The 15,344-nt window shown below is 41.9% G+C and overlaps 1 protein-coding gene across 1 annotated transcript in view; it reads right to left on the bottom strand.

The window, feature by feature from the left end:
- Positions 1 to 1,947: 1,947 nt before the first annotated feature.
- The window catches only part of NCAPG (non-SMC condensin I complex subunit G), a 38,497-nt gene continuing 25,100 nt past the window's right edge, over positions 1,948 to 15,344 (bottom strand). Inside the window, exons 13-21 of the mRNA XM_049789964.1 lie at positions 12,874 to 12,993; positions 12,047 to 12,271; positions 9,379 to 9,560; positions 9,011 to 9,185; positions 6,894 to 7,055; positions 6,376 to 6,514; positions 5,811 to 5,897; positions 3,585 to 3,654; positions 1,948 to 2,345 (exon numbers count right to left, since the gene is read on the bottom strand). Of these exons, the coding sequence (XP_049645921.1) occupies positions 2,222 to 2,345; positions 3,585 to 3,654; positions 5,811 to 5,897; positions 6,376 to 6,514; positions 6,894 to 7,055; positions 9,011 to 9,185; positions 9,379 to 9,560; positions 12,047 to 12,271; positions 12,874 to 12,993 (1,284 nt within the window). The 3' untranslated portion in view covers positions 1,948 to 2,221. The remainder of the gene's footprint in view (positions 2,346 to 3,584; positions 3,655 to 5,810; positions 5,898 to 6,375; positions 6,515 to 6,893; positions 7,056 to 9,010; positions 9,186 to 9,378; positions 9,561 to 12,046; positions 12,272 to 12,873; positions 12,994 to 15,344) is intronic.

Below are 15,344 nucleotides of genomic sequence, written 5' to 3'. Positions count from 1 at the left end.
CTGACGAGAACACAGCAAGTTGCCCTTTGAGCCCCATTCAGATGTGCCTTAATCACCCCGTAGAATGGAATCTGGCAACAGTGTCCCTCGCAAGCTGTACAGTTCATAACCAAACGATCAGAAATGAAGAGAAATAGACGGCAGCTGTCCATGCACTAGCCTGGTTTCGGACGTCAATCTTCTTTCTGAACAAGAAGCATTTGCTCGACCTTAAAGGATTTCTAGTCCCGTGATTCATCTTTATATTAAGTCAATTACATTAATTATATTCTTTTTAAAAAGACTTTTGCATCCGACCATTGTGGAATTTTGCAGTATAAATGCATTTTGAGGTTTGGTTTTTTAAAATGGTTTGTGAATTTTTAGGACCCGAGGTAAAATACCTAACTGTCCCCAGGTTTATTTCTGTACACAGCTTTAAATAGAACACATGATGTAACTGAGAAGGCTAGTCATTGTCAAGAATGGTGGTGACCCGACCCATAAATAGGAGGTGCATATCGTGGATACCAACTACCTCGAAGCAGTTTGGCAAAAGGCAAAGGTATCTCTTGCAAGTTCTCTTTCAAAGTTATATATGTATAAACGAAGAAAATCATCGTGCATCAACAGCATGTTTCCATTCAGAATGAGCTGATTAGTTCTTTTTCTGTATCTTTAAACCTTGAAGTCTGTGGGTTTTAAGAACGGGGGCACAATTATTGCATGTTTACTCTTCGGCAAACCTGTGCCTCTTGCAGACACAAACACTGCTTTAAGTTACCAGTTTTGAGCGAACAATGGTAAATGGACTCACATCTACTGGTTTCATTGTATTTTTAGTCATTTATTTTGAAGTGTCAAGGGATGTCTCTTCAAATCAAGAGGGTAATTTCCTTATGTTTAATAGTACAAAACATAGCTTTAGCAATGGCTTATGTGTTTGTGTCTAAAATTTGAATGGTAAGAATTATAAATTATCTGGTGCTTAACTTTATTTTTCCCATGCCAGAGAAGCAAGCTTTGGTATTGGGGGGCCATGTCAGAGATGAGATCAGTTCATTCTTTTGGATAGCCTAGCTAGGAGGTAAATAAGATTACGTTCGGTGTTTCTAAAGGACTTTGTTGTTATTGTTGTTCTATCTTTAAAATCCTTATGTCTCCCAACTCCTTCCGAATCGATTTAATTAAAAAACATTAAAAATCGACAACACAAGGTATTAGAAGCACAGGAAGACACAGAGCCAACAAATGTAAAACAACCACCTGTTTATTATTGTTTTATATTACAATTATATCTGCCTGCTCCTTTTGCTTAATAAGCATTACTTGTAACCTTCTTCAGATCCCTTTTGTAATTTTGAGTCTTCTAAAGCACTTACACGTGTGTAATATAGCAATTTGGTTCTAAAAAAGCACAACAATGTTACTTTCCTCCATCTTAGCACCTAGCTATATGGTAAATAAACCTAATAAAGCACAATTATTAAAACGATCCAATGTTAGGATACTCCTATTTTCAGTAATTAAAAAATATATATTCAGAGGAATAATAAAGGTGTGTTCTTGGATGTTCCAGATGGAAAGACTAAGTCTCAAAAGTCAAGCAAGTGCCAATTTCAGAAATGACACTGAATAGTAACCACAAATTAATTAGCATATAGAGAATTTCCCATCAAGCTTTCCCCACTAGTCTTATTATCCACATTACGTATTTTGTTACAGCAAAACCACAATAAGCTGTTCCATGAGGAGTAAGTGTCTGTGAACATCTCAGCCTAGGAACTACCATGTCAAGCATTAACAGCGAACTCGCAATATGCGACTAATTTTGGGAAATGACCTGCAGGTAACATTATTGCTTCTTTTGCCCTTGAGACGTCACTCTTCAGAGGTGATATGAGGTCCTTTCATTGCAGTTGGATCTGCCCCCAAGTTTTTCAAACACTAACGTTGACCACAAGGCCATGATTTCCAGCACTATTGTTTTCAGCAAGTGTCGCCTGGGAAGCCTGTCAGACCCGATTCCAAAGCCTACTTCAGCTTCTCCTAGCTCCGAGGAACATGACTGGTAATTCGGACTGCTTCATTAAAGACCAAAGTTCAGGGGTGCATACGTGGCAGAAAACCCTACCAGACACCAGACTTCTCCTGACTGACATTAGGTAGCTTTATTAGAAAAGAACTAAACATAACGTATGAGGATATTTTTCAAAAAGACCCACCTCCAACTGCTATTCTCCTAACTTGGGTCCTCATTGAGATACTGAATTAAGTTCAGTCTACTTTTCTCTAAGGCCGCTGTTTTGGCTCTTCTTGGTAATCGTGTCTTCACTATTGACTCTGCTGCTGGAACTTCACAATCACTAAACGGATATCAAAAAAAGGCAATTTAAATATAAGCTTTAAAACCAGTTTATTATAATAAAACTTTTGTTGTTGTTTCTATCATTCTATTTGCCTGATAATATTCTGGTTCTATTAACTAAGTTTAAAACCTAAACAAAAACCAAAAATAAAAAGCCTTGCTTAAAAAATATTTTTAACTTTATTTATTGATTAGTTGGTTGGTTTTGGGGGCACACCTAGCAGCACTCAGGGGTCATTCCTGGTTTCTACACTCAGAAATCGCCCGTGGCAGGCTGGGGGGCCATATGGGATGCCGGAAATCAAATCGGGTCCCTCCCAGGTCGGCCACATGCAAGGCAAACGCCCTAACGCTATGCTATCTCTCTGGCGCCAATTTTTTTTTGTTTTATGTTTTTTTTTTTTTTGTTTTGTTTTGGGGTCACATCTGGCAGTGCTCAGGGGTTACTCCTGGCTCTATGCTCAGAATTCGCCCCCAGCAGGCTTGGGAGACCATATGGGATGCCGGGATTCGAACCACCGTCCTTCTGCATGCAAGGCAAACGCCTTATTGCTGTGCTATCTCTCTGGCCCCCCATTTTTTTTTTTTAAATACCTGAAACCTAGAAAAAAACCTGTTTGTAATAATGCTTGTAATTTAACAGGAACCATTAAACAGTCCATTAAAGGTTTTGGGGAACTTAAGAAGTGCAAAACAAGTATGTTCTCTTGATTTAGGTCATAAATCCTGAAAGCACTACAGACAGCAAGTTTCCCCAAGATACTTGAGTCAAGCTTAAAAGTGATGCGCTAAGAAAATGCATGTTAATCTCTTACAGTGCAGCAACAAACTTTCAGCTCCAATAGCGGCTTAATTAGCCTAAATGAAAAAAACACTGTATACCCCCCTCTTAAATTCAAATTATAGCCAGAGTCATTTTATCAATATAAACTAAAGAACCCAAATCTCAAGCTCTCAGAGCCTTTTTTGAACTCATCACACACCAGATCGTGTCATTTAAAAGAACACATGGAAAGAAAAACTGAAAGAACCACTAGCGGGACCTGTCAGCCAGTTATTAAAAGCCAGAACTCCACAGCAATAGGAAGTCAGATAGATGCCCTTAATAAGAGACTGAGACTCTCCACCCAGGACAAAGGGCTTCCATTCTTACTCTCTTGTTATCTATGCTTCACATACAAATTTCCCCCAATTTCCAAAGGGAGCGGCAACTGCCAGCCCTCAGATACCAGCATACCTCTCGGAGGTGGAGTCAGCGGGCCGGCGCCTCAGGTTCATCCGGGCTGAAGTTGCTGCTTTTCTGCGTCCTTAAATAACAGAGCAACTTATTTTCAGCTGCTCCCTGATTCTAGAGGTTCCCAAATACAGCTCCCTTCCTTCCTCCATCCCAGCCCCCCGTTCCAATGACCAAACCCTTGGGGAAAAGACCCTCCGAGCTCTGGTAATAAGCTAGAGAAAGTACCAAAACTGAATCATGAGGAGGCAAGTGTTAAATGGATTCGGGGAAAGGATGTACAAAAATATGCTGTATATATGCAGATACCTCTTACTTGGCGACAGCACAGGTGTGTGTGTCTAAAACGTAAGTCAGGAACAAAGGTTAACTTCATAAACACATGATGCTAAAATACAATTGGGAGGCCTGAGTGAAAGCACAGCAGTAAGGCACTTGCCTTACAGGCTGCCGACCCGGGACAAACCCGGGTTAGATCCCCGGCACACCATATGGTCCCCAAGCCTGTCAGGATCGATTTCTGGGTGCAGAGCCAGATTTCTGAGCACCTCCGGGTGTGACCCACAAAACAGAAAAAAATAAAGAAATACAACTGTAACCAGTAAGGTAATATATAGCTTCGTGCAAAATGTTTAAATATATATATATATAAATGACCAGTTCAAATATGTGATCTTAAAATTTTCAGTGTGAAAATTAAGACAATAATAATATGCTGGGCTGCAAAACTTCTCACTAGAAACTTGTACAAAAATCTTGGCCCTGGATATCTTTATTTGTGGTAAAAAATAATATATAGAAAATATGAATGCGGGGCCGGAATAATAGCACAGTGGTAGAGTGTTTGCCTTGCATACTGCTGACCTGATATGGTCCCAGGTTCAATCACCGGCATTCCATATGGCCCCCGAGTCTGCCAAGAGCAATTTATGAGTGCAGAGCCAGGAGTAACCCAAGTGCCATCGGGTGTGACCCAAAAACCAAAACCAAAACCAAAAGAAAAGAATACCCAAATAAACAAAAGAAAATATAAATGTATTTTGAGTTCTCTTCTTTAAAAAAAGTAGTGTTCCTACAGCATATTATCTGACCAAACACAGTATGATTGAGACAAAATTATTCAATTGGTTAAAAATTATACGCCCTACTTAATTCTTGACACTTGGGTTTTATTTCCAAACTGATTTTGCTTTTAAATATCTACTGTAGTAATTAAATAACTGATTAGCTAGAAAGCATCGAGCTAAATTCCATTTAAAAAAATTTGCATCAAAAAGAACTGCGGAACGATTTTTCAAGGGCTAAAATAATGGCTGGCTCATGGGTGGGTTTATTAGTCTTCTTTATATTAGTTTGCTTGACTGTATTTTCTGATTCTTCTGTAATAAGCATGCACTGCTTTTGTAATGAGAAAATAATAAAACAATAAAATGATCCTAAAGTTCAGATTTTTTTCCAAGTGATCCCTATTGGTCAACATTTACTTTATTCCAAAGAATCCCTTATTGTTGGATGTCCCTTGGGAAATAAGTTGGGAAAAGAAGAAAAACAGAAGCCCAGGAAAACACTAAGGGAATGAAAGGGATAAAAATTCTCAGTCATATGAAGGACAGAACACAGAGTGATAACAGAGTCACCAAAGGTAACAGTCAGCCCTTGGTAACAAAAACCTTCATTTAAACCCAAACACTCCTTTGTACTATGATCTTTTGCACTGTTTCTTTCCATCAACAGCACTTGGGGGTCAGGGAAACAGTAGCAGTGGTAGTACATGATGCCCCAAATCCTACCCCCTGAACTCCTGTCCCCTTCACTCAGTCCCAGAAGCAAGGTGGCTCTGGAACTACCTCGTGGAGCAACACTAATAATAAAATCGGGCAACAAGTTAAGATACCTGAAACAATTAACTAACTATCACAAAGATAAAGAAATCTGCTAAGGTTTCATTTTTTGTCCCCTTCACTCAGTCCCAGAAGCAAGGTGGCTCTGGAACTACCTCATGGAGCAACACTAATAATAAAATCGGGCAACAAGTTAAGATACCTGAAACAATTAACTAACTTTATCACAAAGATAAAGAAATCTGCTAAGGTTTCATTTTTAAATGTCTAATGCAGTTATTCCCAAGAAAACATCCAACAATATGGGACTAATTTGGAACAATATCCACGAATTTCATCGAAAAGGGAAACTGACATGATTTGTAAAGGAAGTCGATCCATACACTACCTCTGTTTGTCTTCTGCTGAGTGGATTTTGCTGTTCTGGTTGCCTTGACACTCCTGAGAGGAGTCATATATGCTTCTTTACTCTGTTCTATTAAAGGAAACAGTCCAACAATATAAATGCAAAACAGCCTCATGAAACATTTTTATTAGCTTCCCAAATCAATTTCCCATGAAACAAAAGTCACAATTAATCCCATTAGTGACTGCTTGAAATTATGTATAAAATCACGCAGCTGATCGAGGTTCGATCTCCTGCCTCCCATAGAGTATCCTGAGCACCACCAGGAGTGATTCCTGAGTACAAACCCAAGAGTAAGCGCTGAGCATCATTAGTTATGTTCCTCCACCCCCCAAAAAAGTGAGCACTGGAAACTAAAATATGCCCTAGTGTGCAAGACCATATACTGAGAGGTACACAAAATAATTATCCAACTACTCATCATTATTGTTTCCCAGGGGTACTGATTAATGCAGAAATATTATCTTTAATTTCTGAAATCCCACCATGACAAAGGAGAGAAGTCTCAGGTAAGAATGAAAGGGACAGAAATGTAGATGCTCGTTACCGTCTTGGTCCTGAGAAACAGTCACAGTCGTGTCAGCAACCTGAGATGCTTCAGTTTGGTCACCAGGCTCTTTATTTCCTTTCTCCAACTGGAATTTGACTTTCTCCAAAGCTCTCAGACACGGCCTGTCCTTTACTTGCTATAATGAAAGTGTTTCAACATTTTGTTAAATAGTATTTTCTAATATCTCAGCAAAGCTAGATACTGCTATCAGGTGGCTTTTGAAAACATCCTAACCCTAAAATTCAATGAAGGAAATATGTACTTTTGACGAACAGTCACAATATACTAACATGCGTGTCACTCATTCATGTAAATTCTACTTGGATTAAATAAACATGCAAACATATTACCATTGTGGGGTGTGCCCTCCACGTGCTTATATACTCGCTGAGTAATCGGAGTAGCCTTATACATGGTACACTTGCCTTGCCCAGTCAACCTGGCACCCCAGGAATGATGCCAGACACCACTAGGTGTAGCCCCAAAACAAAAGAGTTAACCAGAAACAGTATTACCTCCAGAATCTCGCCCAACAGAACCAGAAGATCTTTGGCAATGTCGCTACTGAGTTCTAAACAACTCAAAGCTTTCGTATAGACCCGGATTTCTGGAGCACAGGGACATGTTAAGATCTCATTGCAGATTTTCATAGCCAAATTGTCATGGACTGTTAAGGCCTTTAAAAAGAAAATGAAGAAAAGGCAAGAGAAGTTCTTGTAAACTGAGAACAGTAGGATTATAATACAGGCCTGGACATGAATGCAAATATCAAATAATTCCAAGGGTTTTGTTTATAAACCCAAATGCAGTCTGTGCCCCATTGTTAGGCATTTATCCTCCAGTGCTGGTTTCCACAGAAATAACCCTGATGGAGAGAGTAGGCCCTGCCCTAAGCCGTGCCTCTGCCCACCAGACTGGACACCTGTGTGCAAGGACCCAGTTGGTCGCACATCAAGATAAATCGGTATCCCCAGCTCCTCCTGGCAGGCACATTGAGAAACTTCCTGATATTATCCCAGACTCTTCCTCTGTTGGTGCCTCTCAAAACTTATTCTAGTATATTTTTACGTTAATTTCTATTATTCTCCATTATTACTTTCCATTATTCTTTTCTACAAACTTTATTTCCCATTTTTAAGTCCTTGTGTATATTAATATTCTCTTTCCCTCTCACCACGTCTGACCACCAAATTGTTCTTCCTAGTAACACCCAATTCTATTAACTTTCATAATTCCCCTACTACCTGATACCCAGCCTTCCTGCAAATCAGCCCAAGTCCACATTCCCTGTGCTAATGTTTTGTCCCAACTCAGAATCCTTTGAATTATTCCCCCCCCCCCAATGTCCCAGTATAACTTATAAAACAAGTCACTGTTCACTAAGACTTTGTCTCTATCCTAGCATCCCAAACATCCCACAGGGCCTAAATAAATTACACTCAATGGATTTTAAAATTAGCAATGCTTTATCTGTCACCACTCCAACATGAACCCTGTCTTCTTCGGTAGGGTTAAAATTAAAACACCAAGTAGCTATAATTGTTAACATATGTTCTGCTTGACACCTTTTGTAACCTTCTCTTCCTGTTAGCATGGAAACACAGTGCCTTGCAGGGGAGCCTACAGCTACTAAAATACAAAGGAGAAGGAAAAGACTTTGAACTCAACAGGCCTCTAATATCATTACTCTTATCTTACTTCTCAAAATGGTGACAAGTGTGATCAATTTATTACTGGATTCAAAGTCCTTTATGGAGTCAAATTTGTGGGACAGTTTACAGTTAACTTATCTTTTTTGAATTAAAAACAAAATAAGCTGGAATCCAGGTACAACCATTGAATTCTCCATCCCTGTGCTAGCAACACAGTAGAGAAGCAAACAGTTCAGGACGCACTGAGTCTTCCAGAATATTGTTATTCAGAATGGTTAATGGTGGCAAATAGGAAGGGCAATAGAGAGGGTAATGAATGTTCAGGAATTTCTTTTCAATGGCAAAATGTGAGCAAGAGACTGGACAGATCAGACATTGGGTAAGGCACTCACCCCACCCACGGCGACCTGGGCTCAATCCAACACCACATATTAGTCCACCCAGGCACTGCCAGGATAAGCCTAGGGCACAGGTAGATGGGGGCCCAAAATCAAACAAAAATGGGGAGACAGGCTTCAGTAGTGAAGCAGGAGGTCCTGTAGCCACTCTAGGAAGTGATGCGGGCAACAGAAATTAAGGTTTGGAATGCTGGCATTGACTCCTATTTCTACATATTACAGACACATTGGCCAAAAGACTTATTATTTTTGTAATCTCAAGTCAATATGCAGTTTCCATTTGAAAGTCTGTAAGGGAACACTGGGGACACAGGTTTGAGTGACAGAGTTGAGGCCTTCCATAGTCATGGCCCTGGGTTCGTCCCCGGCACCACGAAAGCACCATCCTCCTCTTCTCTCCCTCCAAACTCTGGTGCCCAAAAGAAAGGGAGAGAGGAGAGTAAGAAGCAAGGAGAAAGAGAGGAGGAAAAAGGAGAGGGAAGAAAGTGGCGAGGGAAGTGGGGGGCCAGAAATCCCTGAGATGGCAAACAGTGATGTGCTTCCTAATCACCCCAACTAGCCCTGAACCACACACTGACCCACCTGAAACTCTTGGGAAGTCTTAGCCTGGGGATTTAACCCACTGGGTCTTGTCAAGTCTACGAGTAACTCGGCGACATTAGAGATGTCCACTTCGGAGAGAGGAGAAGATGCCGGGGCACTGGCCAAGGTCTGCAGAGTTGGGAGAAAAGCTTCTTCGAAGCATTCCTGATTCGTCCTAATGGGACACAATTTCAAAGCGTGTTGGCAGAGACAGAGGGATTTAGAACCCTTCTGTGTACCGCTCATGCCACCCAGGCATAATAAGTGTTTCTCAGTGCAGAAACTAAATCTAGGCATGTGACAGCTGAAGGAACTGGGGGTGAGATGGAGTCTGGTTCTACACAGACTCGGGGTGCGAGTCCCAGTACCTGCTGGCGTAGGCAAACATGGGGAAGAACACGCCCAGGCAGTGGCGCAGGCGCAAGTCCTCTTCCGTCACGGGATTATACCACAGCAGTATGAGCCGGCTCAGAAGCCTGCTGCTGACCAGGCGTCCGGAAAACATCAGCTTGGCCAGACCTTCTGCTGCTCCAGTCCTTAGCTCAGACACCTGTGGAAGGGCCTTTCCTCAGGACTGATTTGACTATTGTTATTTCCCTCTTGACACATTAAAGTGCAGCCAATCCCGACAGTATTTGTTTTGTTTTTGGGTCACACCTGGCAGCACTCAGGGGTTCCTTCTGGCTCTACATTCAGAAATCGCTCCTGGCAGGCTCAGGGGACCATTTGGGATGCCGGGATTCGAACCACCATCCTTCTGGATGCAAGGCAAACGCCCTGCCTCCATGCTATCTCTTCAGCCCTACTCCCGACAGTATTTTTATAGAAACAGTGCAAAAGGTGCTCGTTATTTTTCGATTCGCTTAAGGGATTTAAAGAGATTCTGCTGCCCCCTTGTAGGTTTTACCTTTAGTTGTTAGGTCATTAGCCTAGCTATGACTCTTCCATTCTCTGAAAATTTAGATCCAAAATGCTCATTAAGCGTAGGGCATTTGCCTTGCATGCGGCTGACTCGGAACTAACCTGATTCGATTCCCGGCTTCCCATAAGATCCCTGGAGCTTGCCAGGAGCGATTTCTGAGCACAGAACCAGGAGTAACCCCTGAGCATAGCCGGATGTGAGCCAAAAACCAACCAAGCAATCAATCAATAAAAACTGCTTTAAAAATTACAAAAAATAGGGCCTGAGAGATAGCATGGAGGTAAGGCGTTTGCCTTTCATGCAGAAGGTCATCAGTTCAAATCCCGGCGTCCCATATGGTCCCCCGTGCCTGCCAGGAGCAATTTCTGAGCATGGAGCCAGGAATAACCCCTGAGCGCTGCCGGGTGTGACCCAAAAACCACAAAAAAACAAAAACAAAAACAAAAAATAAAATAAAAGATCTTAAAGAATATTTTGGGGGGAATCACACCCAGCAGCGCTCAGGGGTTACTTCTGGCTCTATGCTCAGAATCGCTTCTGGCAGGCTCAGGGGACCATATGGGATGCTGGGATTCGAACCACTGACCTTCTGCATGCAAGGCAAACGCTTTACCTCCATGCTATCTCTCCGGCCCCGATCTTGAAGAATTTAAAAGAAAAAGATAGTAAAGGACACAAACGATCTGTCTTCTAGAGCCTTAGAAATCAGGAACTTAGAATCTTAGTTTATGGTTTATTCTAATCTTGTTTTTATGAGGATGCAGTGAATGGGGTCCCTCATACCCTAAGGAAGAGAATGTAAAATGGCCCAGTGAACTCTAATTCACTACATAAAATAGTATGGAGTTGGGGTCAGAGTGATAGCACAGCGATAGGCTGTTTGCCTTGCACGTGGCCAACCTGGGTTGGACCTGAGTTCAATCCCCAGTATCCCATATGGTCCTCAGAGTCTGCCAAGAGTGATTTCTGAGCGCAGAGCCAGCAGTAACCCGAGTGCCACCAACTGTGGCCCCCAACCTCCCCCCAAAAAGTATGGAGAGTGCTCCAAAATTAAAAGGACTACCATATGATCAACCACTTCCGCTTCTGAGTAGGTAGAGAAGAGTGAAAACAATGATCTACATTGGGAGAGAGGAAGATGGGGATGTTTGGGGTCACATTAGGGAAAATTCAGGGATTACTTCTGGTTCTGTACTCAGGAATTCCTCCTGGCAGGCACAAGAACTATACAGGATTTTGAGATCAAACCCAGGTCAGCCACGTGCAAGGCAAGCTCCAGAACTGCTGTAATATCACTTGGCCCTGATTTGTCTTTTTTTCTCTTCTGGATTTTGGGTCACACAAAGCAGCTCTCAGGGTTTACTCCTGGCTCTACGCTCTGAAATTGCTCCTGGCAGGCTTGGGGGACCATATGGGACGCCGGGATTCAAACCACTGTCCTTCTACATGCAAGGCAAACACCCTACCTCCATGCTATCTCTCCAACCCCGATTTGTCTTTATGCTATTATACTTCATATGCAATCTGATATAAAAAATTGGGCATCCAAGGGAAAGTTTAATTATAAAATTCAAGAGGCAATTTCTTTATTTTTTTTTGTTTGTTTTTTGTTTTTGGGCCACACCCTGTGACGCTCAGGGGTTACTCCTGGCTATGCGCTCAGAAGTTGCGCCTGGCTTCTTGGGGGACCATATGGGACGCCGGGGGATCGAACCGCGGTCCGTCCTAGGCTAGCGCAGGCAAGGCAGGCACCTTACCTCCAGCGCCACCGCCCGGCCCCGTAAGAGGCAATTTCTTAAAAAAAAAAGTCCAATTTAAACTTTCACACTAAAATAGCATCAAGCGGACCGGAGAGATAGCATGGAGGCAAGGCATTTGCTTTGTATGCAGAAGGATGGTGGTTCAAGTCCCAGCATCCCATATGGTCCCAAGCCTGCCAGGAGTAATTTCTGAGTGTAGAGCCAGGAGTAACCCCCTGAGCACTGCCGGGTGTGACCCAAAAACCAAAACAACAACAACAACAACAACAAAACAAACATAAAATAGCATCAAGAGCACAAACATCTACAATCTGAAAATGACATCTCATAAAAGGTAGGGCTGCGGCTTCTTACCTCGCTGTCTAAGAAATCCGAAAGGAACTTCAGAACGTTCTTGGCTGTTGCCGTCTCTTCTTCAGCTTCGTCGCACTCCTGCACTGCACTGCTCTCCTCGCCACTTTCACTCTCACGGGCAGCAACTTTTTTCGTTTTAAATGGTTCAATTCCAAATGCCATCAGTTGGTCAAAGACTGCCTTTAAAGCACTTATTTTCACTGTCACATCATCAATTTGCAAAACCTAATTTCAAACATCCAACAACAAAGAAAACTTTCAATTGTTTGTTTCATGAAAGTATTCATTTTAAGGGGTCTGGAGTGATAGAATGGTGGGTAGGGCATTTGCCTTGCACATGGTTAACCTGAATTTGATCCTTGGCATCCCATATGGTCTGGTCCCTGACCAGAGAGCCAGGAGTTAAGACCTGAGCACTGCCAGGTATAGCACAAAAGCAAAAAAATATAAATAAATGAAAGGAAAAGAAAAAGAAATACTACTTTTTAGCCTATTTTCAACAAGTATGAAGTCTGCATACATTTTCCAGAAATGTAATTAAAACTCCCATTTTAAAGTTATTACTTTTATTTATTTACTTATTTGGTATCATATTATTTTTTGTGGGGGATAAGGGGCATATCTGGCATTTTCTTGTTTCTGCACTCAGGAATTAATCTGGGTGGTGCTTGGTGGGGTGGAGGGGGAATGATACAAGATGCTGGAAATCAAACCCAGGTTAGCTACATGCAAGGCAAGTGCCCTACCCTCAGAGTTAAAGACACTGAAATACATGACATTTCGGTTTTTGTCTACAAAGAAAAATTAAGTCAAAAGATAAAACCTACCTGTAATAATAATACAAAGTGTTTACTTGCGAAATCCTGGCTCTGTAGTCCACAGCATCCCAAACATAAAATAGCCAAATTTCTTATTACAGGATGAACGTTTACTATGCCAGGAAGAATCTAAAGTGAATTGAAAAGTTAAATATTTTGAGCGGGACAAGAAAAAAGCATCCTAAGAATATGGTCAAGTGAACCGTACTATGTGACTTGCAAAATCTATTTCATTTCCATATTTTCTAGTAACTGAAAAACTCAATTTCCAGTTTGACCAAAAAATAAAATTTAAATACTAGGCTGCTGAAACTGTAGACTATAGAGTCAGAGTGTGATGCACAATCTGATCACAAGTTACTTACCGCCCTACAACTGGCTCAAAGGCTTCCAATGCTTACAGAAGAAAGCTAAAAGCCCCTTAAGACAACCTACACTATCCTCTAGTGCAATTTACAGAATCTAAGATCAATGAATAATAGATACATGGCTAAATATCTGGAGTGTATTGGGTTAAACACTTTAAAATAACAGGGATTTCGGGGAGCCGGGAGTCTAGCAGGAGGAGGTTTGGCAGGCCCCCGCCATGCCGGAGGCCTGCTTGGCCAGGCCTAGGGGGGGTGCAGGACTTGGGTAACCCCAGCACCCCTCTGCCGCCTTGCTCCAGATCTCCAGGGCTTCCCCGGGCCACACGCCTGGGCAAGCCGGTGAGTTGGGTCCCTTGGTGGAGCCTGAAGGTACCCTAGGCCTTCCCCCACTATCCATGCGGCTCCTTAGGGAGGGTCTGGGTGGGGCTCTGAGCTTCTGGTCTCCCAGCTTCTTGAAGGATCTCTCCTTCCTGGGAGCCGGGAGTCTAGCAGGAGGAGGTTTGGCTGGCACTGGTAATCTCTGTCCAGTCTACATTTTCAAAATCGCGCGGGGGCCATAGCCCCCGCGCGCACAAGAAACATTAATAGTACTCTCACAAGAAACATTAATAGTACTCTCACAAGAAACATTAATAGTACTCTCACAAGAAACATTAATAGTACTCTCACAAGAAACTGTAATAGTACTCACAAGAAACTTTAATAGTACTCTCACAAGAAACTTTAATAGTACTCACTATCATTGAATTATGTTTTTATGTATGCAGAATGTCCATTTTGTACTCTGCCCTTTTGCATACCCCTTCATAAGTTCATATTTCTCTTTAACTTCTTTAACTCCTATCATCATTACTCCTTTTATACCCTTTCTAACTTAAGTACTGTTGAGTCCTAAGTCACAGACCAAAGTGGTGCCCTAGAGTTAACACCCACCCAACTATTTTTAAAGGCATAAAAAGGACACATATCTTTTCAACATTTTATGGGTGTTTTCTTTGACGGCTATAACTTTTGCTAAATACTTTCTTATACAGTGATGATCCCCCCCATGTTTTTTATCTTCTCTTTGTGAACTGCTCAATATGGAATTTGGTGTGAAAGAATCCCTCAGTTTAATACTTATGTATGAACCAAGTCATGGGTCTTGTTGGAAATGTTCTTATGCCCCCATATATCTGATAGCACCACGTGGCTTTATATCTTGTTTGCGTAGGCACACTAACATGGAAAAATACTATACATACCAATAAGTTCTTATCTAATAAGAATGGGAACACATAAATCTTGTAGTGCAATGAGACCTTACACCCTGAACATTGACATAAAGACATGGCACAGGCCTCAGAAGAATGGGCATTCTCCATTCACCCCTTGATCTACAGAAGACATTTACAAAACATCCAAGGTTGTATATAACATCACCTGGTGGCATTCCTGTACCAGGAAAGACCCTACAGCTGCTCTGACATCTACTCAAAAGAAACACCCCTTAACACTGAGAAGACAACAAGAACAAAGACCTGCTTACTGGACAGGACTTGCTGTATTGCCCCTTAATTGTGAGGTTTGTCTATAACATCACCTGGAAGCAATCCTCTACCACGGAAGACCCTACCACTGCTCAGACATCATCCTGCTCAAAAGAGACTTCCCTTAACACTGAGAAAACTTAACAACAACAACCTGCTTACAGGAAAGGGCTTCCTGCATTGCCCTTTCATGGTGAGGTGAAACGAGAAGGCACTCCACATCATGACTTCAATGTAGGACATGCAGATTCCAGAATCTTTAATACAGAAACATAAGACCAACAACAGAGACTGTGTGAAAAGTGTGTTGGCACTACAGACAATGTCTTGGATCGAACGATAACTTTCCTGAGGCCTAGAGCTGGTCTTACGCCAGGAAACTTCAGGGGTAGGATCTCTTTGTATTTAGGCCAAGGTTATTCCTTTCCATGCCTCCCATATTTTGGTGGGCCTATGCAAACAACAATTGCCACTCTAACACCGTTTTTACTGTGCTCCTTTGACTCTAATCCTTAAAACGCACCCACTTAAAATTTGAGGTTAACTTAAGCTAATATGCATGTACATGGAAATGTAAAAAATA

The sequence above is a fragment of the Suncus etruscus genome, chromosome 16, assembly GCF_024139225.1.
Source record: "Suncus etruscus isolate mSunEtr1 chromosome 16, mSunEtr1.pri.cur, whole genome shotgun sequence".
Taxonomy (NCBI): Eukaryota; Metazoa; Chordata; class Mammalia; order Eulipotyphla; family Soricidae; genus Suncus; species Suncus etruscus.
This window is presented reverse-complemented; position numbering and strand designations above follow the sequence as displayed.